Genomic DNA, 26,471 nt, shown 5'->3' with positions numbered 1-26,471 from the left:
AAGGAGCTGAGCAATGGCGACTTCTCTAACTTGGGCATTTTTGGCCGGAAAAGTGTCATGATCGCTATAAAAAACGAGTCTACAAGACACGGCTTGAAATACTTTCAAAACAAAGCAAAGCACAATCAAAATGCAAAAGGGGATGGAGATGCACTTACAGTTTGGCAAAGACACAGCCCGAAATTCGCCTTTCTTACCCAAAAGCGCCTAGATTTCTCTGGAGAAGATGAGATGAGTGGGAAAGGATAAAACGCATGTATTTAAGGAATGATTTGCACAGAGGATTGCAGGACAGATTTAGCAAGTAAATGCCATCATTACTCATTCGTGTGACATTCATTGGAAAAGGCACCACGGGTGTTCTGTTTTAATACCCGATTAAATCCGCAAGTATTTTCCCATAACAAGTAATCATGAAATGACATTGTTAATACTCCATCAAATCTTGCCAGACCCGAACACGTACTGCCTTAAATTTCTCCGCTTATGACTTCAGATGCTTTGGGAAAATATTATGCTGGGACCCACCTTGGAATGGCTCGGCAATCTTTGATCTGCATACAAAAATCGTTAGCGAGCAAAGCCAACACTGAACTTGAAGTTGAAGTTTTGCGTGATCGGGCTTCAACATCAACTTTGACTCCAAGTTTACAAAGGTCGACTCGAGAGAACAAAGTGCGCTTATCACATGGCAGGCTAACGAGACCTTGAACCTAAAGTTGAAGTAAACTACAACTTCAAGTTCAACTTCAACGGGAAGACTTGGGACTGAAACATGCCAGGATGCAACAAAAACTATAAGCTCTAACAGACAGTAAGGGATGCATATATTTTAGTGAAGCTCTGTTTAAGTCTCTAAAATTGATACACAAGCGTATCTCTCCATTTTTCTTTCTTACAGGTACTAGGTTAGAGACCCAAGAATTATGTTTTATAGGAAAAACAATCCCTCCCTCTAAAAGCTTATTCAACTCTTTCAACATTAAAGGTTCTAACTTAGGATTCACAAGTCTCTGTTTTTGTCTTATAGGTTTAGCGTTAGGCTCAAGCTCTATAGTATGTTAGGTTAACTTAGGATCAAAACCTTTCAAATCAAAATAATCCCATGCAAAAACATCATTAAACTCCTGAAATAATTCAATAAAAGATTGTTTTTCTTATGGTGAGTTTATCTTACCAACCTTTAGTCGTTTTCCTTCAAAAATTTCCAGCTCTTCATAATGTTTTTCCTTCACTAGTAAACTGGTTTTATCTTTCTTCACCTGATCATTCGGATCAAAGATAGTCTCTAAAGTAACCAAAACTTTTGGTAACTTGTTTGCTTTCAGCTATAACCTGATCACCGTACTGCTGATTGAATCTATCCTGATTAGCAACTGAAAACACATCTTCTTGTAATAAGAAATTTAATATCTGCTCATCTAAATCAAAAACCTGTCAATTTATGTTGTTATCTAGTATTGAAGGTCTAACTACCACCTTCACATGATGTTGTCCATTCTTTTTTGTGACATTTTCAATAATATCAAACTATGCACCTACTGCTGCAAATCTATCAGCAAACTGATTTTTTGCTCTAGGTATGGATATTATATTAAAAGCTTCGAATTTTTCGATAATACCCCATACCCTATTTTTATACAGCTTTAGAGTGTCATTCTTGATAGAAATCAAACCTCTAACTTGGTTCACAATGAGCTCGTTGTCCCCAAAAACCTGCAAGCACGTTATTTTCCTCTTTCTTACCCATTCCAAACCTTGGACCAGTCCTTCATACTCAGCCACATTGTTAGAACATGCAAACAAAAAACGAAAAGCAGCAAAATATTTATCCTCCTGAGGTGACACTAGCATCACACCTCCACCCGCGCCATTCTTACTTCTTGAACCATCAAAATACATCTTCTATATCTATTTTTTCTGTTCACTGATCTGATTTGTATCTTTGACCAGATTTGGAATTCCAAAACTTTGATCTAGCATCATATAATTACCGAAACCAGCATCATGGATAACGTTGTTTTGACTGTTTAAAGCATTTTCAGTAGCCCATTCGTCAAGTAAAATATCCGAAATACCATCGAGAGATGTTTTAAAATCTATTGCATCAGATTCATCACTATCAAACGACATCAGATTTGCATTAATGGCAGCAGGGACATAAGGTTCTATATGGTCTTTAGCTAACTTTTCAGATTTAATCATGATTTTTGTACCATATCTTGACCTAAAGAGCATATGAGACCAATCTGATGAAAAATAGCCACCAATCTTTACTGTGAAATCTCTAGATAAATATAATGCAAAATAAGGCGAGAGATCTATGACGTAAACATCCTGAGGTATTGAGAAATTTGGACAAGCATGCAAGGTTAGACCAGCATCTTTAATGACACCTATTGTGTTGACAAATGACCCATCCAATTGTACCACACCTTTCTTCAAAGGTTGATATTTCAGTCCTAGCTGGTCTGCTACTTTTTTAGGCATAACTAAGATTGTAGCTCCGCTGTCAATCATGCAATTATGCACCAAATTGTTGCCTATAATCAATGACACATAAAAAGGGGGAGGTTTGACAGTTGGAATTGTTGGTTTGCTGTTATTTTCCTCATTATTCGTAAATACAGCACTTGCCATATTCTCACCAGCACTACCCCTTTTTGATAATTCAGATTGCAACATATCAATTTGACCGGGAATTGCCAAAGAATCCCACATACTCATATAGATACATTCATTTTCTCCATATTTTCAACGACGTTAAAAGAAATTGATGTATGTACCTTAGGTTGTGATCTTGTAACAGCAGGTTGTATTTGTTGTTGCTGTTCCATGTTGGTATGCGGAAGAGTTGCTGATGGAACTTGCTGATTAGTCGACTTAGATGGTGCATTACTTGTATTGCTGTTATTAGTGACATTTGGGTTGTCTAAAGCTCTCTTCTTGTTTCTAGAATAAACAGCAATCTTAGGATCATCACCATTTAAACCACAGAACTCATCCCCTTGCCAATTTAGGAATGAAGTGTCCATGGGAGGTATATCTTGCTATTGCTCTATTTCAGCCTCGGGTGCATGCTGCATACTTGTAGCATTCTGTACCATCAAAGCTTGATTAATCACGTCATTTGAACATGTAGCTTGACTATGGGGTCGATTGCATGGAAAACACCACTTGTATTCAACAGCCATATTGTTTTGCATAGGTACAGGTACTATATCTTTTACTGGATTTGCAACATTTAGGGGTGTTGGATTGTAAGACCTATATGGTCTCTGATTTATATTCTGTTTATTTCCAGCATTATACCCTTGAAAATTTTGCCTATTCTGAGATTGCCCTTGATTATGCTGCTAGTAACCTTGATTATGCTACTGGTAACCTTGATTTGCAGCAAAATTTTGTGTTAGTAAAGGTTGTCTTCGCTGAAACTGCTGTTTTTTGAAATTAACCAATTCATTCCCGAATGTTTGCATTAAGCTTTTGATGTTTTGCTGACTTTGTTTAATCTCTTGCAGCTCCTAAGAAGGTCCTACAACCACTATTTCTTGGCTGGAAACAGCTGGTAATGGATTAAATGATGGCATTTGTAAAGGCATATCAGGCTGTATATTCGGAAAAATGGGCATAGGAGGCCTAGGAGCGATTTTACCTACTTGTATGAGGCTATTTTTTGCCCTTACTGATATGGAAAATGATTGTGGCAGCGTAGTACCTCCCATAGACTGAATCGTGACAGAAATATCGCTATTCAAGCTCTTACGATAATACAAAAATGAGTGATCAGCACTTGGTCTAACAGCAACAGGTATCCTATCCCATGTCTTTTGAAAACGTGTATTGAAATCAGTCATTTGTTCTTGTGGGGCCCTTTTTATAGTCGTCAGTTGTTCTACTAGTGACAAGTGATCAGACTTGTCTTCAAAAAACTTGGTGAATGCATCACCCAATTCATCCCATGTGCTTATTGAAGACACCGGTAAACTTCTGAACCATTCCAGCGCTTTCCCTTTGAATGAAGTTGCCAATAATCTAATTGCTACGTTTTCTTGCATCACATGATAAACATTGCATAGGGTTGCTACATCTCTAACATGCTCGAAAGTTGTGGTTTGGCCTTCTCCAGTGAAGTACGGCACTCCTTTCAAGGCTGCCAAAGAAATGTCATTATCTTGTTGGAGATTTAAAGGACTCCCCTGATTAAAGGGAACAAAAGCAAAAGCTCTTGGTTGTGTCATTAATGGTGACTGATAACTGATCTGTTGTTGGTGTATGGAAACTACAGCTGGTTCTAAAAACAAATTTGCTGTTGAACTTGAGCTTGCTGTTGTATTTGTAAAAGATGCAAAAAAATTTGATTCAAAAGGCTCAATTCTCCAATTGGGACTTGCTAAAAGCGTGTTACGACTTTTCCTTTGATAAACTCGAGTACCCTGTGTTGATTTCTGATTCCTCGTTGCTGGTTTTGTCCTAGCAAGAGTTCTTCCACGTCTTTTAGGTGTTTCAAGCTGCAGATATTCAAATGTATTTGAGCTTCCAGTTTGTACATTACTCAATAACAGTACTGATCTGTACTTTTATTTTCCACAGAGTTGCCAGATATGCAGAGTTTCTTGAACAAACAATAATTAAACCTTGTTGTTCGCATATCAAAAACAGCAGTAATTACCTTAAAATATAAGGCAAGAGTCCCACCGGGCATGCCAAAAACTGTTATCTCAAAAATCTGCACCCTAATTTGCGTTGTCCTAAAACCCTCAACATTTTGGAGAAACATTGGATCAACCAGAAGTTGTGGTTAACCTATGACCTGGTTGAACCTCCAGATTCTAGGCTAGTTCCTATCTGATATATTTGATACCTTACTTATGCTAATGGAGACATGAAAACTTAATGGAAAAGGGTAAAAAGAAAAACTTGAACATGAAAAGCTAAAAGATAAAAATAAGGTGATACACCAGAATTGATAATGCAAAATCCTGTTATAATTGAAACACAATGAAAGTTTTGACAGATAATCACAAAACCTTAGCTTGGAAGTACTGCTATTTCATATCAATATTTTAAGAGAAGGTTAGAATTTGAAAATATACGAAAGAAAACTAATCACAATCGAATATATCAATAATGAAAACACAACTCAAAACCTATGAAATAGATATCAAATAAGCAAGATGCAAGACAAGACATAATTCAAAAGGTCTATCAACAAAACACAATTGAATAACGTCAATCAACTCAAAGCATATAACCAAGTCCTTTACTCCAAAGCTGATTCCAATAAAAATTGTATTCCAATCAAAGGCCCAAATAACAATATCTCTGCACAATAGCTCAAAATAATGAAGAAAAAGATACCAAGGACAAAATCACATAAGCATTCCTCTTCTCTCAAAAACTGAACCCTTTCTTGAAAAACAAGAGGGGCATATAACAATCTCCAAAAACAATACCACCTTCCATAAAATCAAGAAGTCTGGGTCGAAATAATGAGTTAACTGTTTATCAAAAACCCTTAACAGCTACAAAAATATATATCTCAAACTGAATCTTGACCATCCATGAATATAAAAAGTCTAAAAAAGACCCAAAACTGCCACAAATAACTCCATAATGGACTCCAAACTCCTGAGTTTGAACTAGGCTTCTAAAAATAGCAACTGAGGCTTCCCCTTGAAATTTGGCATTAAAAGGGTAAACTCCCTCTCGATTGTTTGACACTTCTAGTTGAACTTAAAATTACAATGCAAACTCTTTTTTAACTCACTCTTCCCTTTTAAACTTATTATTTAATTGCATTATAAAATTATTATCATTAAATAGTTGATTTATAATTTATCAACTAAAAATAATAATATTTACAATTTTAAATGAAATGGAATAATAATAAGTTTATTAAAATAATAACATAGATATTAAAAGACTAAAATCTATATTATTATTTTAATAAAACATAAAACATCCTTATTATTCATGGACCCGAAATCTTAAAGAAGACAATTAAGGAACGAATAGGAAAGGGAATGTGAGAGTTATTTGGTCATTTTGAATGTTTCATTTGTGAGAGCAAACATGGGAAGAAAACGTAGATGAGGGTTTTCAAACCCTAGCCGGCCTGCAAGTCATGTATTTTTTCTTGCTGATGGACACCATTTGCTATTGGACCTTTGTTGTTTGGACGCCTGGAGATTCATGGGTTCTTGGTATGAAATATGGCGTTTTTTTAGTCAAGCCGACTGGTTATCTGTTGCTGCTTTGAAGCCAAATCTGCCCTTTTCGTGGTTCTTCTTCTTTGCTGGGTTTTGCAAGCCGTGAGCGCCATAACACTTCTTTCTTTAGCCGCGGATTTATGATGTGTAAAAATCATTCATACCAGGTTTTCTTGAAGTTTTTTGCTATGAGTGAGTTTCTTCATTTCTTATTTGATGAAATTAGGTAACCTCTAATGGCCGTCGGCTAGTTAATTCTTTGCTTCTTTTGGAAGACGTATCTACTCTTTTGGTGGTTTTTTGCTTCATATTTAGGGCTTCTTCCTTGATTTTCTTGCTAACCGTGAGCGTTGAGTTTACTCATGAATTTATCTTGCTTATTTGAACGCCTGAAGCTTGTATTTTTGCTGAAAGTTATCATAAACTCCTCTTTTCTTTTGATTCCTGTTGTAAGTTTTGGACGCCATCATTATATTTACTCCTTATGGGTTTCTGGTAAATGCCATGAGTAACCATTATTTCAGACTTGGGGTTTCCTTAATCTGACTTTCATCTTTTACAGTTGCAAAGAAAATTTGTAGAGAAAAAGTTCTCTCTGTCCCTTTATACATCTCCATTATGAAGCTTGTTCTGTGGAATTTACATTTAGAAATTTTGTTTATATCTTGTACAATTAAACTTTCACATGTCTTATTGTTATTATAGCATACAGTTTCATTCAAGTTTTCAGCAACACCTTTATTATCATCATGGAGTAACCGCCTGTGAAGCATCAGCTCTAGCTCCCCATCGGAGACACTTGAACCTCCAACAGAATGATCAACAAGCAAAGAAAATTCTGTGTCATTTTCTTTCAAGTATATCCCTAGATTCAGAGGGTAATAGTTTCCAGCTTGTACAACCAAACTATCTCTGATGTGCAGGGAGAAAAACTGTTGAAATACTTCACTCACAATATTGCCTTTGGTGACAGACTATATAACCTGTTTCTTTGAATCCTTGATAGGAAAGCATCTTGAATTATTAGGGGGGAAAATGTAAGTAGCAGAAGTCTCGTACATTCTTTTTGCAGTGTTTCCATCACTTGAATTATACCAACAAAGTAACCGATTTATAGGCAAGACAGCATTATTATGATGATTTCTAATCTCCTTCAACAGCCCTGTAGATTTTGAAAATGCAAGCTGAACCCTTGTTGATTCCACAATTATTTCTCCATTGATATGTTCTGGCTTGCTGCCCTCTCTTTGCACATTCAGAAATCAATCTCGAAGCTCCATATAATGTTGTATTTTTATTTTTACTGTGACTGATAACTCCTTTATGAACTGGTACTAATGAACACTATTTGTTTCTATCATTGTTGTAACTTGCATCTGCTACCTTTATGACGCAGTTTGTCACTAGCTGAAAATGGTTATTTTCTGTAATAAATAACTCCACCTGTAGCTTTTTGCATATGCGAAACAAAAGGTTTCAAAACTTAAAAGTTCATCCCTTTGATGTGTCATTTGTTGTTATTGCCATTCCGTGATGAAATCAAGGTTTGACATTTCAATCTTCCAATATTGTTCATCTTTGACAATATTTAACAAATAGATCTGATTATTTCCTCCATTCTGCACTATAGCATTTAGTAGTTTGTTAGTAAAACAACTCCACCTGTAGCTTTTTGCATATCCAAAATAAAAGGTTTCAAAACTTAAAAGTTTGTCCCTTTGATGTTTCATTTGCTGTTATTGCCATTCCGTGATGAAATCAAGATTTGACATTTCAATCTTCCAGTATTGTTCATCTTTGAGAATATTTAACAAATAGATCTGATTATTTCCTCCATTCTACACTGTAGCATTTGGTAGTTTGTCAGTAAAACAACTCCACCTGTAGCTTTCATTCTTCTTGCATATGTGAAACAAAAGGTTTCAAAATTTTAAAGTTCGTCCCTTTGATGTTTCATTTTCTTGATCCTGACATGCATATCAATCCCACTTGCTACACTTATCCTGTTTTCTCCAGTTATTATAACTAAAAGGTTTCAAATCGAAATGACTTGTCCCTTTAATACTTTTACCTTTCGTGATTGGCTTCTCTATTTGCTGACGTATGTCTTTATTTTGCTACGATGATTAGCATGTTAGGATGATGACTGGGAGGGCTCCAGTAACTCTTGTAACTCCAATTATACCAGTCATCCCTGTACAGACGCCTCCAACTTCTCTTGCAGAATCACCCAGATTTATAGATGCTTCAGCTCACTTTGATCCAAATTTTTCAGATGAGGAGCTCGATCATAGAGCATCTCCTGATACTAATGTTGGTCATTCTCCTCTCCGGCCTAAGTGGTGAGCTAAGACACTTGTTGATCTTCATAATGATAAGCTCATTGATGGGAGAACTACTCGAAAAAAGAGCAAACTTACAGAGTCTGTTAACTTTGCTCTCATGGCCAACATTCGTAATGTGTTTGAACCTCAAACATATTCCAAGGCTAAAGGAATTCCGGAGTGGGAACTGTTAGTGTAAATAATTATTATTTACATTTTACTAAAGTTTACTTAGGATAAATGCATTATTTTATTATTTATTAGGTTAGACACCTAGGAGTATGCATACTCATATGAGTTGTCATGTTGACAACACGAGTTAGCAACTCTAATTTAGCACATGGTGTCTACAACACTAGAGTTTGCATAATTAACTGAGTTGTCATGTAGACAACACAGTTGTTCACACTCTAATTAAGCACATGGTGTCTACAACATAATTTTATGTGACACACCTATGTAAGCTTATCTTCTCACCATCGCACTAACTCCTGTGCTCAAAGGATAATCCACTCTTAGTGGACATGTGCTTAGTTGTGAGGCTTATCATATGGCTAACTCCTAGTCATTCTATAAGCATTCTAGAAGCCTTTATCTTCAAGCACTCCTAGTGTGTATGTACGTTATTCATTCTCATATTGTTATTATGATCATACATCATTTGGTCCATATTGTGCTTTGTTCTTGAGCTTCTTGATCTTGGCATCATTTTGCCCTATGGCAAATTCTTACATGGTATCAGAGCTATACCAAATTCTTACATGATATCAGAGCCATAGGAGCGTCATTTCATAGCCATTGGAGACTACTTTTGCTTCATCTCTCCAAGGACCACGATTTAGATCCAGAGTATCTGCAGCTATTGGGAGCGTCTAGAGCCAAAGCGGACCTCACCATTGCGTCCGGAGTGTTGATTCGGTGAATTTTGACTATAAATTTGCCTACCCTAGGCCATAGTCAAAATTGAGGCAAAAAAATTTTGTGAACCGAAACCCGAAAGCCCGATTTGCAAAATTGGTATGATCTCTTCAGATCTGTGCAACTGATTTTCAGACCTACAATCAAATATTGGCATCACATTCAGAAGGTCAAAAAACCCCCAAATTGACTTTTGTTTCATCAAAATCAGACATCTGAGGTGAAATCTAGAGTCAATTAATTTTTGGAGGTATGATGGCGGCGATTTAGGAAAAATAATTACAAAGGTGATTTTCAAACAGCGATCTCCCTCATACAGACTCCTTGTTTCGAGCATTTTTTTTTTTTTAGTAGAATTTCGTGATCTACACATTGGTGTAGGTTGTTTGAGATCTTTGTTCCTAAATTTTTCTGCAACTCGCAAATCTCCATTTTTGCAATTTCAAAAGCTTCGTTCGGGCTCCTCTGGACACATATTCAGGTGCTATTTTTTTTCAAGTGCATGATTTTTGTCTACCTTCCAAATCTGATACCAATTTGGAGTAATTCTGAGTAGACATAGTACTTTCAAAATTTGGTCTCATTTTGGCCTATTGGCACTTGTAATTAATTAAATCCTTGGTAATTAATTAGATCCTTCAGAGGTCTTGTGTCTTATCTTGTTGAGTCTGATATACCTTCATATTTGTTGTTGTAACCAGCAAAATCAAAAGTCTACTGAGGCCAAAATTGTCAAGTGGCTATTGTAATCGCACTAAGTATAAAGCGCCAAAATCTTTCATTTGGTGGGGGGGGCGAGTTTCTTGATTAAGTGAAAAGGGGGGGGTGTCTCTTGGTGTTATGTTCCTCTTTTCTTGTTGTTATCTTTCATTTCTTGCATCATGGGAAATCTTAAGATTCCAAAATTAACACCACATAACTATGCCACATGGTTTGTTAAAAAATGGTGCGAATTGATGCATGAAGAAGTTTCTCAAAATGTAGATGGTTCCTTTCTTAAACCAACAGGTGATTAAGTATCTAAATGTGAAATTGATGCTTGGGAAAGAGCGGATAGGAAAGCCCTAGGTATTCTTAGGTTAGGGGTTGAAGAAAAGATACTCTATCAGATCATGAAGTATAATACATCCAAGGAAACTTGGGATGCCCTCAAAAACCTATATGGTAAAGTGTTTGAGGAGGATGTTCCATATGTTCCTAATCCTACCTCCAACCTTCTTTCAGTCTACCAAATGACTCACTATGGAGGTGAAAATAAGGTTGAATTTCTTCCAGATTCAGTGATAGTGAAAAGCATTAAGGATGATTCTATGGTTGCAATAGGTGAAGCCAATCATGATTCAAGGCTTTACACTTTTTCTTCCTTTGTGCCTAAATCTAATGCACAAGCCTTGATAATGCATTCAAATACAAAAAGCAAATTGTGGCATGAGATATTTGGACATCTCAACTACAGGTATCTTCAACAGCTTAGCAGCAAGAAAATGGTTCATGGTCTACCTCAAGTCCAGTTTTCAAAAGGTGTTTGTTCAGGTTGCTCACTTGGGAAACATCCAAAAAAAATGTTTGACAAAGGGAAGTCTTGGAGAGCACAAAGTGTTCTTGAATTGGTTCATAGTGATGTGGCAGGCCCATTTCTAGTGCCATCATTTGGCAAGTCTCGCTATGCACTCACCTTCATTGATGACTACTCTCGCTTTACTTGGGTATTCTTTATGGCTCATAAGAGTGAAGTGTTTGAAAGATTTCTCAGCTTCAAGGCTCAAGTAGAAAAGCAATCAGTAAAAGCCATCAAAGTTCTTCGAACAGATAATGGGGGAGAGTATGTGAACTCAAGACTAATAGACTTTTATACTCAAGAGGGAATTGGCCTTCAACATTCAGTGTCATACACACCACAGCAAAATGGTGTTGCTGAAAGGAAGAACAGAACCCTCAAGGAGATGACCACTTGCATGCTACTACATAAGTCTCATGATCAAATTTTTTGGCCTAAAGCAATGAATTGTGCTAACTATATCCAAAATAGGAGTCCTCATATAGTGTTAGATGGTATCACTCCTTTTGAAGCTTGGAATGTCAGGAAACCTTCTGTTAAGCACTTTAGAGTCTTTGGTTGTCCAACATGGGCACGAATACCTCCACAGAAACGCAAGGCATTGGAAGCTCAAAGCAAACCTTGCATCTTTGTTCGATATGTAGCCTCACATAAAGCCTACAAGTTGATGGATCCAGAGACACATGACATATTCTATGAGAGGAGCGTACACTTTGAAGAAAGTTGTCCAAGCTTTACTTCAACTCCTCCTTCCTCCTTTATTGAAGAGAGTGACAGTGATGACAGTGACTTGGAAGATGTTCGTCCACGACCCAAACAAAGGCATCAGCCAGCAGAGGTTGAGGATATACCTACTACATCTTCCACTAGACCTAAATGGGCTCAACTAACATGGGATGCCGTAGTACCATTGGCAGGGAATCCTTCAAATACTAGGAGGACAAGATCACAACATAACTCACTCCCACATGCTTATATTGCAGTTGCTTCCGATCCACAATCATTCAAAGAAGCATTAGGTATTTCACAATGGGATAGAGCAATGGAGGAAGAATATAATTCTCTTATGAGAAATGATACATGGGACTTAGTCTCTCTTCCTAAGGGAAGAAATTGGTTTGGTGTAAGTGGATCTATCGGACCAAGTTTGCAACGGATGGAAGTGCGAATAAACATAAGGCTAGACTTGTTGAAAAAGGTTTCTCTCAGGTACCTGGCATTGACTACACTAAGACCTTTGCACCAGTTGCAAAAATGAACTCCATTCGTTTGACACTAGCTATAGCAACAGCTCAGAGATGGGTTGTTCATCATATGGATGTGAAAAGCGCATTCTTGAATGGTGATCTTCGTAAGGAAATTTATATGGAGCAGCCACAGGGATTCATTCAGGATTCTTCCTTGGTTTGCAAGTTGAAAAAGTCTATCTATGGACTTGAACAAGCTCCCAGAGCTTGGTATGCCAAGATGGATTCTTTCCTTTTCTCAGCAGGGTTCAGCAGATGTAATTCTGATCCAACTGTCTACATTCTTCAGAGGGATGATTCTCATTTGCTACTTTTGCTTTATGTTGATGACTTAATCATTACAAGGAGCACAACATCCATTATTGACAGTGTCAAGGCTACTTTGTAGGACAGGTTTTTGATGACAGACTTGAGTCTACTTCATTACTTCCTTGGTATCGAGATACATCAATCTTCATCAAGGATCACATTATCACAACCCAAGTATGCTCTTGATCTACTTGCTCGGTTTCACATGAGTGACTGCAAGGCTGCACCTACTCCCTTTCTTTCAGGTGTTAAGTTAGAAGCAAAGTATACCACTCCACTTGTTGATGCAACTTTGTATAGACGGTTGGAAGCCTCATCTACTTGACACATACACACCCTGACATCTCATTTATAGTTGGCATGGTTTCTCTCTTCAAGCAAGAGCCACATGAACTTCACTGGAAGGCAGCCAAACAAATCTTGCACTATATCCAGGGTCCAAATACATATGGGATATGTTATGTAGCTGTACTAGACTACAATTAGTGGGATATACAGACTCAGACTATGCAAGGGATCTTGATTCTCGCAAGTCTACTTCAAGAAATATGTTTCATCTTGGTTCCGGCCCCATTTGTTGGCAGAGTAAAAAGCAAAACACTATTGCTCTTTCATCGACTAAGGCTGAGTATCAAGGAGTTGTGACTGCGGCGACAGAAGCTATTTGGTTGCAACAGATTTTGAAGGAGTTTGGTTTTGATCTCCCTAGACCCACAGTCATCCATTGTGATAATTAGAGTGTCATTGAAATCTCAAAACATCCAGTGCAACATCAACGCACCAAACACATTGAGGTTCATATGCACTACATCAGAGAGCTGATTTATGAGAAGGTCATTGCATTGCAGTATTGTCCTACAGAGCAGAAGATAGTCGACATCTTCACCAAGCCCTTCACGAAGGTCAAGTATCTTCATTTGCAAGATCTCTTGGGGGTGAGGGATTTTTCACCAGGGAAGGTCACATGACTCTTCTCTTCTTATTGTACTCATCTCTCTTTTTGGAGGAGGGTTTTTCCCATGAGGTTTTCCCTCTTTCTCCATTTTCAGAGAGATTGCATTTCATTGTATTGTATATACAACATTGCATTTGTACTTGGGTACCTAACATGGCCTAGTAGTCGGGACCCATTATGCATTTCATCATAGCTTTTGTGAACTTAAGTGCATTCCCCTGAGGTGCAATTAAGGGGGGGTGTTAGTGTAAATAATTGTTACTTACACTTAAGTTTAATTAGGATAAATGCATTATTTTATTATTTATTAGGTTAGACACCTAGGAGTATGCGTACTCATATGAGTTGTCATGTTGACAACAGATGAGTTAGCAACTCTAATTTAGCACATGGTGTCTACAACACTGGAGTTTGCATAATTAACTGAATTGTCATGTAGACAACACAGTTGTTCGCACTCTAATTAAGAACATGGTGTCTACAACATAATTTTACATAACACACCTATGTAGACTTATCCTCTCATCATCGCACTAACTCCTATGCTCAATGGAGGATAATCTACTCTTGGTTGACGTGCTTAGTTGTGAGGCATATTATATTGCCAACTCCTAGTCATTCTAGAAGCATTCTAGAGGCCTTTATATTCAGGCACTCCTAGTGTGTATGTACATTATTCATTCTCATATTGTTCTTATGATCATACATCATTTGGTCCATATTGTGCTTTGTTCTTGAGCTTCGTGATCTTGGCATCATTTTGCCCTAAGGAAAATTCTTACATGGTATCAAAGCTATACCAAATTCTTACAAGGACAAACCATGACATCTAAACACCAAAGTTTGTTGAAGAATAACACCTAGATTCTTTCTAATCTTCCACCAGGGAAGAAACCCATTGGCTGCAAATGGGTTTACAAAATCAAATACAAATCTGATGGTGCTTTGGATAAGTACAAAGCTTATTTAGTTGTAAACGGTCTTTTTCAGCATCAGGGCATTGATTATGAGGAGACATTTGCTCGTACTACAAAGATGAGCACAATCAGATTAGTCCTAGCCATGACAACACAGTTTGGTTCGAAGGTCCATCAAATGGACATCAAGAATACTTTCGTAAATGGTGATCTCTACGAAGAGGTCTACATGATGCAACCTCCTAGTTTCCAGGTTATCAGTAAAGAACATCAGGTTCTCAAATTAGGGAAAGCTCTCTATGGCTTGGTACATGAAAATTGATACGTATCTCAGTGATCAAGGCTTCCAAAGGAGTTCTTTAGACTCAAATTTGTACATCAAGACTACTGACAGTGACATCATCCTTCTGGTTATTTACATGGATGCTTTGATCATCACTGGCAATTCGACATCTTCCATTCAAGGAATCAAACAAAATTTATGCGAGTCTTTTGATATGACTAACCTTGGGCTCATGTATTATTGCCTAGGTGTTGAGGTTTGGCAACAATCTTCTAGTATATTCATCTCTCAATCCAAATATGTCAAGGCTCTATTAGACAAATTTTGTATGCAGGATTGCAAGCCTGCATCTACACCCATAGAGAAAGCTCTCAAGTTATCTACCAAGTCTGATTCTCCTCCCATTGATGGCACTACATACGGGCAACTAGTAGGCAGCCTCATCTACCTCTCTGCTACTAGGCCTGATATCAACTTTGCAATCAGCTACATCTCACACTTTATGACAGCCTCTAAAGCTAATCATTCAATGGCAGCAAAGCGTGTGCTTTGTTATGTGAAGGGCACTACAAATTTTGGAGTTCTTTACTCTCAAAGCTCTAATCCTAGACTGTGGGTTCACAGATTCAAATTGGGCAGGCTCTGTTGACGATAAAAAGTCAACTTTTGGATATGTGTTCAGCTTGGGATCCAGTGTCGTCACATGGACCAGTAAGAAGCAACAAGCAATTTCTCTCTCCTCTACAAAGGTTGAATATAGAGGGACAAGCAAGGCAAGTTGTGAAGTTTGGCTTCGTCGGATGCTTTGGGATATGCAAATGTCACTAGCAACACTGACCACTTAGTTTGTTGATAACGAAAGCATTATCAAGTTAGCACGAAATCCAATCTTCCATGAACGAACCAAGCATGTGGATGTTCATTATTACTATATATGACAGTTGGTTGGAGACAAGACAATAGGCTTGTAGTATATTCCTACCACAGATCAAACTATAGACATTCTCACCAAGCCTCTTGGTCTTGATAAGTTTGTTAAATTCTGAGGACAGCTTTGTGTTGTGGATAGATTAACCATTAAGGCAGGGTATTACGATAATAGATAAGCTTCTATTGTTCGCTAATAGTTATCTATATGTAATCTATTGCAAATATTAGAATGTTTCTAATATTAGTTAGTTTGTAGTTATATGTTAGCTTTCTTTTAGCTAGAATATTATATTTCTATTCTTTACGATCATTTCATAAGGAAACATCACTTTATTATTTTGTATTTATTGACCTCAATTTCTGTTAATAACAAGCAAGTATTTTACCAATTACTTCGTAATAAAAAAATGTTCAATCATTTGCCCTCATGAAGTCACTCATCCTCAAGAATTTGTGATTACTCTAGCATTCAAAACATTTGCATGAAATTAATTTTGTGATTGAAGACCTGACTAAGTATCTCCTTCACCCACATTACTTTGACATTTTTAAGAAGCCTTTTCTGGAAGATTCAACCAAGCCAAGCATTGTCAAGACTTTAGGGAAGTTGGGAAGAATTTTTGACAACTTTGGATTTTCAGAGATTCTAGCAACTTCGTATTTTCCCAAAAAATTCTTTCTTTGATTCTCCTTTTCCTAATTTCATTTCTTTCATTAAAACTTCAAGAGCAAGTTATCAAAAACTTTCATTAAGTTATGGGTGTGAGGTCTCCCACAAAACCAAGCAATCCTCAAAAAAAAGAAATTCCCTTGAATTCAAACCCTCTAAAAATGAAATTACTTTTGAGATTCCCTTTTTTGATTTATTGATTTTTGGGACCCTTCATTTTGAAATGACTTAAACCATCCTAGGCCAAAATACTTCAAAGGCGGGAAAACTCTCTAAAACCCCTACGGGAAAAAACTAGAGGTGACAAGCCAAAAGAAAAGCAACACGCCGAAAAACACAAGAGACAAGGGGGAGGGGCAATTTTCAATGGGGTGTGTCTGCAAGGCACAACACAAGCCAAAAAAAAAAGTGATCCACCAAAAAAAGCAAAAGATGAGGGAGAAAAAAGGGTCCTGTTTTAGACAGGATGTCTATGCAAGGCACAAGAAATTCAATTGTTCATCACTAGCAACCATGTGTCACAAGTCATATTCAAAAAAAAATCACAAAATTGGAGTTATTCCACAATTCATCACCTTAACATGAACTTTATTTGCCACCCATTTACATCCCTGTCCTTGCTGCAGCTATACCTACACCTCTCAACATTCATTGTTTATACACTGTAGTATGCATTATGCAGAGCAATGCAATCAGTAATAGGAATTTTAAATGACAAAATCTATGTTTCACAACTGATTGGCTAAACTCAAACTTTCATGTACTCTCTATGACTGATATAAGTATTTTCTCTTTTTGCCAATTTTTTAAATATTTTATCCTTTTTCCCCGTCTTTATGAAATTTTTTATACTTCCAATTTGCTATCTTTCCCCAAAAGACTTTTGCTGCCATGATATACAAAGATTGTACAAGATGCTACTAACTTGTTATGAATAGAGATTTATGCCATATCATTTTATCAAATTCCTTCTTAATAAGACCAAGCAAATGTGATTTCTTCATCCTTTCCTGAGATTTTTCCTCTATTGTGCTTTAAATTTGCAAGTACAATCAACTTTTCTAAATCTGCTAGCTAGAGTTGCAGATTCACTACTAGTAGCATCAGATCAGTCTTGTTTTATTCAATTTGTGTACTTGTACCTATTTTTGCAAGACAAAAATATTCATATCAATGGTAGCATAAAACGTAACATACTACAATATATTGAATATTAGACAGAGGACTGTAATCAGACCTACAAGACATCGCCCCACAATCCTCCATAAAAAATGGTTTTCCATCATAGAAAACTAAGAATTTATAATTATCATCCCACATACAGTAGCCAACCTTTTCAAAACTTGTATGCCCCTAATTTGAAACTTATATAACCATTAAAGATGCCAAAGACCTGTAGGGTTGAAATCTGCAAACTCCTAATTTGAACCATATGTGACCATTTAAGGTGATTCAATGTGTGAGGTATCATTCAAACATTTACCTTCACTCATTTGGTGTCCATCTCTCTAGCCATTATTAGGTATTATTCAACACATTATCTGGCCTTTCTACTAATCATTGGTGTGCAAATACTTGACAAACAACCTCAAAAACTCATCCTCGGTCATCTTTGGATTTTTTTCTACAGCTGAACCTGCCACTTTACTAGCATTCCTTTTCCCTACAATCATGTCCAAGCACCAGCACCCCCAACACTTGTATCTGAAGTTCAACACACCTGCTGCTGGATACTCATGTGCACATTCAAATTTTCAGTTTTAGCTCTGACATTCATTTTACCCATAAAACTTTTTACACTTTCAATGGTCATCTGGTTGTTAGGATTCAGAAGGTTTTGCACCCTTGGCTCTCACACACTTATTATATTTTAACTCAAGCTCTGAAGTACAAAGGAGATTTTGATTATATACAGGGTAACAAAGTTAAAAGTCTGAATACCAAATATTGAAAGCCACCATTGTACCACAAAGCCATAGACCTCTTTGAATCCTTCTCTCCCCATCTCTATCTTCAACAGCCCTCCTATTTCCTCTCTTGTAACAATCTATCTAATCTCCCAATACTGTCAATGCCATGGCCAAAATCCTTTTACTATCACCTCATGTTGCAGATTTTAAGCCTTCTTTTATTCCTACTCTTGCTTTTCTCCACATCCTTTACTCTTCATTATTTCCATTCCGTCGTCATATACAAACCACTAAAGGATAATAAGAGTTACTAGGGTTTGTATTCTAGGCACTTGTTTTTCTAGATATACCACCATTTACTCCTCCAATGAGGTAACACACTCCAAACCTTCCGGCACACTATTGTTGAGGCTAGAAGAAACTAAATGGAGAGCTCACAGAAGCATTTTCCCATACAGCAGGCACAATTTCCTGTCCCTGCCTTCAACTGGCTACAACTTTGATCTAGAGCATGACAGTCATATCCTACAAGTGGAGTCGGGATCAGGAATTTTGGTAATCATTTCCAGAAAGTTTGAAATCTGATGTGAACCTCAACACAACATCTGGACAGACACGTGCCTTTTCCTGTGCAGGTAGCAGTGCGCCAGTTGCAGAAGCATTCAATTCTCGCTCCAAGTTTGCAAAACTCTCTCTTGCCACTTGAGTTCACTTCCAGCTTAAAATTCTTAATCAAACATGTCCTTCTAAACCCTTTTCCCAATTTCTATATTTACTGTGTATATCAGATTGGTGTGGTTTCAAATCTCAATATGGTTAATAATCTGATTTAATGCATCAGTTGAATTGCACAAACAGTAAAATTTTAAATTATTATATTAATAAAGTATAATAGACATTACTAGACATAATATTAAATGATAAACTGCAAATTTAGTATTGCACTCAATACAAACAAAACTAACAGTTAACCTGCATAAAATCTGCCAGTCAATCCTCTCAGAGCTGCAGCAGCATGTTCCTCCTCCCTGAACTGCACATATACATTACCAACCTGGGAAAACGATTAGATGTTAAGAATTGTATATACTATAAATTAAACATCTAATTCCCATGAAAAATTAAAATGTTCTTAAAAGCTACGTCAAAAGAACGACAATAGGCATTACCATATGATCTGCTAAGTTGTCACAAACATTAAGGCTTTCAATCTCACCATACTTGCTGAGCTCCTCAAATAAATCTTCATAGAAATACTGAAAGGAATTATTACAAATACATCCACAAAAGTCAATTCTACTCCTATGTGTCAGAAAACAAAACAAATAACACGGTATAGAAATCAAAGCTACATGGAGATTTCAAGTTTCAGATAGCGGACAGGAAAAGTTCACCCCAGAATGCTTCTACACCCATTTCAACAATAAGTGAAGATACTGTTGGATTATTGTACTGCACTACCTCAAAATGTTCCTGAATATGTCGAGGATCCATTGCATGACCCTGTGGATCCATGCCTGGGGTCACCATATCTGGCCTCTGATACATGTTAGAAAGAAGAAGAGTCGGACTAATGTTAGGCCTTGTATGCAAACGTGAGCATCGATCCCCATGCCTACAAGCCCCGATTTTAAAATAGAATGGGCAATTTACCCTATCTTTCTCAGTACCAAATATTGAAGCTAAATGTTCTGCCATAGATTCAACTCACTACAGAGAAGAAAATAGCATGGAATCAGTTACACCTGTGTTTTCAAAATACCAGCAACCTGTGAAGAAAAAGAACGTGATTGATGAATGCAAGAATGGAAAAAAATTTAAACATATAAAAGAAAGGAGAAGTCAAGCCTGTGTGAAATTAATTAATTCCATGCTCTAATATTAGAATTCTGTAAACTAATTATGTATTACTCACAAACATTCCATAGATTAGGAAACGTTAGTCAATAAGTTAAACAGCATGCAAAATCAACTAACTTTGCAAAATATAGCACACTTCACTAATGGAAACATCTAAAGGATTATCTAATTTTCAACAAAAGAGAATGCAACAAAATGCACTGGTAATGGAGGAATTTCCAACAATAAATGCCATAGTTTGGTCCATGTGGCATTCAACAAGTTCCAGTAAACATAGACAAAACAGACTTGTTGAAAATATACGTTGAATTAGAAAAGTGCGCATGGAATATGGTTAACCAATATTGCAACAAAAAAATCTCCGGCTAAACTATGGAAACTTAAAAACAATACAACACTTAGTAAAAAAATACAAGGATAAAAAATGGCACTTTCTGAAAAAGTCAGGCAAGGCTTGGGAAACAGAAGAGCAATTACAGAAGATCACAAACAGTTGCAGGTTTTCTACTGCGATACTATCAGAACCATACGTATTTGTAAGAGGTTATCATGAAATAACAAAGGTGAAGATTATCAAACGTGACCTCAAATAGCCCTACTGAATAAACACTACAAAAGCCGATGAAAAACTCACCTGCAAGCTTAAGAAAATTCACATCTATCCGGCAATCGGCTACTGCAATGAAAAGCGTAAAAGATCTTCCGATTCGAAACCTTGCGGAAACCCTCGGTAATTTTGATCTGCAATTTTATTCTGTATGCTTATTATTATTATTACTATATTCTGTCGCGAAATTGGGTCGCGAAATTGGGTCTGGCTTGTTTAATATTAAAAGCTTGATCGAACGACCGATGTAATACCTATAGTTTGGGCGGAGGCCTTAAAACCGTTGTGTTTGTCCAAAGTAGAACAGAACTTAGGGACCGTTTGGTAGTTGGAATTAGAATGGAATTGGCATTCGGAATTTTAAAAAATTTCTAATTCATTGTTTGGGTCCGCACAATTGGAATTGGAATTGAAAAAAAGTGGAATTTAGTATCCCCATTTGACCTTCAAAACAAAGATTCCAAATTCTTTCAAATACTTGTTATTTGGAATTCCCGTTTTAATTCCCATTTTTTGAAAATGAGGATTTCAACTAAAGTAAAATTTGATTGGGTTTGACTTCCGGATGCCCATTTGGGGGCACTTTTTTTGCACTAATTTTTGAAATTTAATTTTTTTAAATGGGGGAAAAAAATTTGCTATTACTTGCTCATATATTTGCCACTGTTGAGTAATTTATCAGGCTTTTTCCACCTGGTCTGCCTCAGTAGTTACTGCAAAAAAGTTTGGTGAAATAACTTTTTCACATACATTGTTTCTCAATTAAATGAATTGTATGCAGGACAAAAACAATCTACTCTATTGATTTTTTTCTGACGTAAAAATGTTTCGAAGTAAGATTTCGTAAAAAATTAATATAAAAATTTAGACTTCGCACCTGTGAGTTTGAATATTGTGATGATCAAATTTTTTATTGGATCTCCACAAATATATATATATATATAATGGGATGTTTCTGACTCTTATTTCATCAGTTCTTGTGATTCGGATTCATTCAACGAGACTTGAACAATATACATATTTCATATCAGTAATTATGTGAATTATAATCAATGGTATTTTTTTTATAGAGCAAGAGTCATAAAAGTTTTTGTATCCATTAGTACAATCTCATCCTCATCTATTATGATAATGTTTACTTTCAACATGACTTAATCTTTTTATACTTGTTAAAAATGTTTGGACTTCAACAAAGCAAATAAGTATTGAATTTTTTTGCATGATGATAATGCTACAGCTAGATGATAATATTTTGCATGTTATTTTGGCTAGTATTCCAATTCCACAATGTGCAACCAAATGGAGGAAATCTGTTTTCTCGCAATGAATTCTTGGTCAACCAAACAGTCCTAAATTGGATTCCCTAATCATAATCTGAATTCCAAGTTCCAGAATCCCAAAGCCAACATTCCGAATGCCAATGCTTAATTTATATTCCAGCAACCAAACGGGCCCTTAGGGCCCGTTTGGATCCTGGATTTGAGGCGAAATTAGGATTTCATATTCTAAAAAATTCCCAATCTACTATTTGGGTGTGCAAAGCACGAATTAGAATTTGATAAAAATGGAATTTCATATCCTCATTTATACTGCATTTTGTGAATTTCATTTTCCATCCAAATAGTTGGAATTAGCGATAAACCTGTTTTAATTCCATTCTTTATAAAATGGGCATACGATATTTATTGAAACAAATGAGTTTTGATATCCGCCAGAAGCCATTTCGTTTCTTGCTCAAGTTGATATTTGTTGTTATATATATATATATATATATATATATATATATATATATATATATATATATATATATATATATATATATATATATATATATCACAAGGGTAAAATCCACCAGTATGTTTGCAGAGGACGAGAGTTGTCTTCAATGGCTGGATGCACACCAATCGGGTTCTGTGATTTGCATTTCCTTCGGCAGCACCACTATCAAATCGAAGCAACAGCTCGAAGAAATTGTGCTAGGGTTAGAAAACAGTTGGAGCCCTTTTCTGTGGGTTTTGCGAAAGGACAATGCACAAGATGAGTCTGGTATTTTGTTGCAAGAGTTTTCAGAACGGATCAGGGATAGAGGGCTAATTGTGAGATGGGTGCCACAGGTGAAAGTTCTATTAAACCCCCCCACAAAGGGGTGATATATATATATATATATATATATATATCATCTACAAAAACCCCCACATAGAAAAGAGGGCAAATATCTGTATAAAAACTTGTTTATTCCAACTCCAATTCATGTGCGACCAAACAGAGCAAATGTGTATTCTCATATTGAATTCTTGGTGAACCAAACGGGTCCAAATCGGATTCCCAAAATTGAAACCTAGATTTCAAGTTCCAGAATCCCAAATCAAGGATTCTGAATGCTAATTCTGAAATCATATTCCAGCAACCAAACGGGCCCTTAGGGCACTTGTCCGATATAGAACACCTTCCATCTTCGAGAAGACTAGGTAGAGATGGATGAAAGAGCCCTTTTTGTCTTTTGAGGGTAGGGGTATGTGTTTATTTTAATCTTTTTGCTTTTTCTCTCTTTCCTAGAAGAGTCTAAATTCGAGTTCTAAGGTTAGTCCCTCCCATTTAATTTCTCTATGAAAATTAATATGTAACAACCTAAAGTTGGTGAGGATTTGTTTTTAAAATTATTAATAAAAAACTAATTACTAGTTTTTATTAGACAAAGATAAATTTGTTAGGGGTTAATTCATTTTTTCTAAATTAAAAAATCAAAGAAATTATGCGTCAGAATCATTAATTTTGTGTCAAAAAAATTGGAGGATAAAGAAATGAAATATTAACAAAGATAATCAGGAATTGATATTTTGTTAAGAGCATTGCCTTTGTTTGTGTGAAATTTTGAGAAAGCTCTAAAGTAACATTGGTAAGAATTATATGCATCAAGATCAGGTGTCGTTGCAGGATTTGTGTATGCTTGCAAGGATTTTTAGCAATAAAATAAGAGTCATAAAAGTATGGTTTAGGTCTTCTTGATATGCAGGTATTTTTTCAAAACCTAGTACTTTCGTTGAAATCTTGTTGAGATGAAAGTTTATAAATTTAATCAAGATTTTTTTGAATATGGCAAAGGTTTTGCAGATAACTCCTAGAGTGATACTAAGAGAATATGGAGATAAAATTGAGTCGTCAGAGACGCTGGAATTAGTATTAGATCATTTTAGCACCTAGAGCGATACTAAGAGAATACGGAGATAAAATCGAGTCGTTGGAGAAGCTAGAATTAGTATTAGATCATTTTTCTCATGCATTACCATTTGTTGATTCAGTCCACATGCGCTCAAAAATAAACTACTTCCAAAATTATTGAGTGGTTTAGAGACCTCCATCCCTACTCCCAAAGTGGTGAGTCAAGTGTGCACCCAAACTTAGAATCTTCTTTGATGCTTATGTTGGTATTTTTTGGTGTTTTTCGTAGACTCGTTCTTAGTCTAAGTGCCCATTGATAAAAAGTTGTAGATTTCTATATTAATTATTTACTCCACCACACTATCACTTCATGTTCAAATAGGGAAAAATCAACAAACATGTTGCAGGGGATTTTTCATTTGGTAATACGATGGACTCTTGTGTTGTAAGAGTGTAGATATTTTAATGGGAATTTGATCAAATGTTAGATTGGGCAAGTAAGAGAAAGGATTATAGATTCAATGCTACGACAGCGGTGTAGTTCCATATTTGTTTAATTTCTATATTATAAGTACAATTTTTTCCTAAAAAATAAAAGATGGTGCTACCGACATCAAAGGTTGTTTCAATGTTCTTCTTTATTGCAAGGACATAATAATAACATATAGAAAATAATGACTTCACCCAGGAAAAGGGCAATTATAGAAGGAAATGGTCGTGAGAAGAATTTTGGGTTATCCGACATAATACTATTGCATATGAAAATCAACGATTCCTACTGGATCAAAACTTTGAAATGGCAAAATTGAGCTAAAAAATATAATTTTCTAGTCTTTTTTCAGCCTCTATAGATAGCTTTATTTTGGCCAAATCTCTGGTATCAAAATTAAACTTGTATTTCTTTCCTTTGACCTTCCTAGCAAGTGAATCAAGTCAAGATTGTAAATAAATACTAGGGTCTATCTAATACTATCTATTGTCATCTTAATTATCTAATTAGCATTTTTTCATAGGAAATTTTCTCTTTTTATTTCCCAACAATATTCTCTCTTTAAAGGAAATTAGTTACATTAGTTTATATTCAGAACATATGGGTATGCTACACTAATGACTATGTGGTTTTTTTTTTTTTTTTTTTTTTTTAAGGTAATCGGTTGAAGCCTAGATTATTTATTATTATTTTATTATTATGATTAGATCTTGCCTACACTAATAACTATGTGTTGACACTATTGAATTAAGCGATTTAAAAGACATTCAACACACTACTACATGGTTGTATGTTTTATTCAACATTTTTAGTTCGTGCCTATGGTAGGAAACTATAGCATTCAATGCACTTCAACTTTTTCATTTTTTTGTCTGGTTAAAACAATTTATTATTCAAATACTTTTTGAGCTATAAAGTTTTCTTATTTATTGCATGAAAAATAATTCAACACAATATAGACACTTTGACTGGTTGTTCTTGCTACAGTAGCGAGAGTAACTTTTTCACATGTTTATCCAGTTATAATAGTTTATTTTTCAATTATGTTTTGGAACTATAAAGTTTTAAAATAAAATTGTAACTATAGACTTTTTGTTTAAATTTTTAACATTTTATTTTTCAGCATCTTTTTTTGTAAGTATGTAGTTCTAATTTATGTTTTTTTTTTTTTTTTTAAATTTATTTATTTATTTAAATTTGGAATAAATTATTTATATAATATGTTCATAAAATAAAGCTAATGTTCATAAAATAAATCTATCCTCAATATTTGATACCTATTATAACAAAATCTGTAACATTTATTTTAATTGTTAAACAACACTTTACATGAATATTACTTCTATCGATTAAACTCAACAAAACTCAAAACTACTATCTGCAACACAAATCAAAACTACTAAACTACTATTGGCAGGAACTAGACGCATTGCATCCTTATTTATATTTGTACATATACTATGTGTTGTGGTTATTTCAACAAAAACTTGATGGGTTGTAATATCCCCCTCTAATAGTAAAATATAAAATTTATACTCTTATTTGTAATCAAACAAAAAAAAAAGATATACATGTAATGACCAATTGATTATTTGATAAATAAAATAAACATATATACTAGATATACTAAGAACAAAATAATAATAAAAATGGACAATTATTAATATAAACTACATTTTATCAAATCTACAAATCAAACATCAATCAAATTATTAAATAAATAAACACATAAAAACTAGCATATTTTCATATGAACCAAAACATTGATTAAATCACAAATAAAGGAACATAATCAAACCAACCGTCAGCAAAAATATGGGTCACGACCCATAACCCTTGGAGAAGGGGAGGTATAAAAATAGAAACAAATGGGATTTCAAGGGCATGCTAGTCATCACCATGACATTCAAGAAAGAATAATAGAACTTATTAAGGGAATGTGGACACACCATCACGAGAGTAAAACATTAGTCAAGCAATTAAAGACTACAAGGACAGTGCACATTGCAAGAAAAATATCTGATTGGAAAGTTGACCAAGTTGTTTAAACTGGCCAATAAGGGTACTAAAGAAGGGAGACTAAATTCCAAAGGCACCAAATAAGGAGTTTGGAATAAGGGGC

At 35.5% G+C, this 26,471-nt stretch overlaps 2 protein-coding genes across 12 annotated transcripts in view; one reads left to right on the top strand and one right to left on the bottom strand.

Annotated features, from left to right (window-relative positions):
• Positions 1 to 20,985, bottom strand: part of LOC149541102 (splicing factor U2af small subunit B-like) — a 53,368-nt gene extending 32,383 nt beyond the window's left edge. For 3 of the 11 annotated variants that reach the window (XM_089802089.1, XM_089802088.1, XM_089802090.1), the window contains exons 1-4: positions 20,728 to 20,947; positions 19,628 to 20,002; positions 19,403 to 19,476; positions 19,206 to 19,287 (exon numbers count right to left, since the gene is read on the bottom strand). In XM_089802089.1, coding sequence (XP_089658215.1) covers positions 19,206 to 19,287; positions 19,403 to 19,476; positions 19,628 to 19,931 — 460 coding nt within the window. In that variant the 5' untranslated portion in view covers positions 19,932 to 20,002; positions 20,728 to 20,947. Of the gene's footprint in view, positions 1 to 19,205; positions 19,288 to 19,402; positions 19,490 to 19,627; positions 20,003 to 20,727 lie in introns of all 11 variants that reach the window. The other 8 variants (XM_089802099.1, XM_089802093.1, XM_089802094.1 and 5 more) reach the window with 8 other exon arrangements.
• Positions 20,986 to 22,556: 1,571 nt separating this feature from the next.
• Positions 22,557 to 26,471, top strand: part of LOC149541101 (linamarin synthase 1-like) — a 56,961-nt gene continuing 53,046 nt past the window's right edge. The window contains exon 1 of the mRNA XM_089802787.1: positions 22,557 to 22,814. Within this exon, the coding sequence (XP_089658913.1) occupies positions 22,557 to 22,814 (258 nt within the window). The remainder of the gene's footprint in view (positions 22,815 to 26,471) is intronic.

This window comes from Cupressus sempervirens, chromosome 9 (assembly GCF_028749045.1).
Source record: "Cupressus sempervirens isolate cs-2001-9-10 chromosome 9, ASM2874904v1, whole genome shotgun sequence".
Lineage (NCBI taxonomy): Eukaryota > Viridiplantae > Streptophyta > Pinopsida > Cupressales > Cupressaceae > Cupressus > Cupressus sempervirens.
This window is presented reverse-complemented; position numbering and strand designations above follow the sequence as displayed.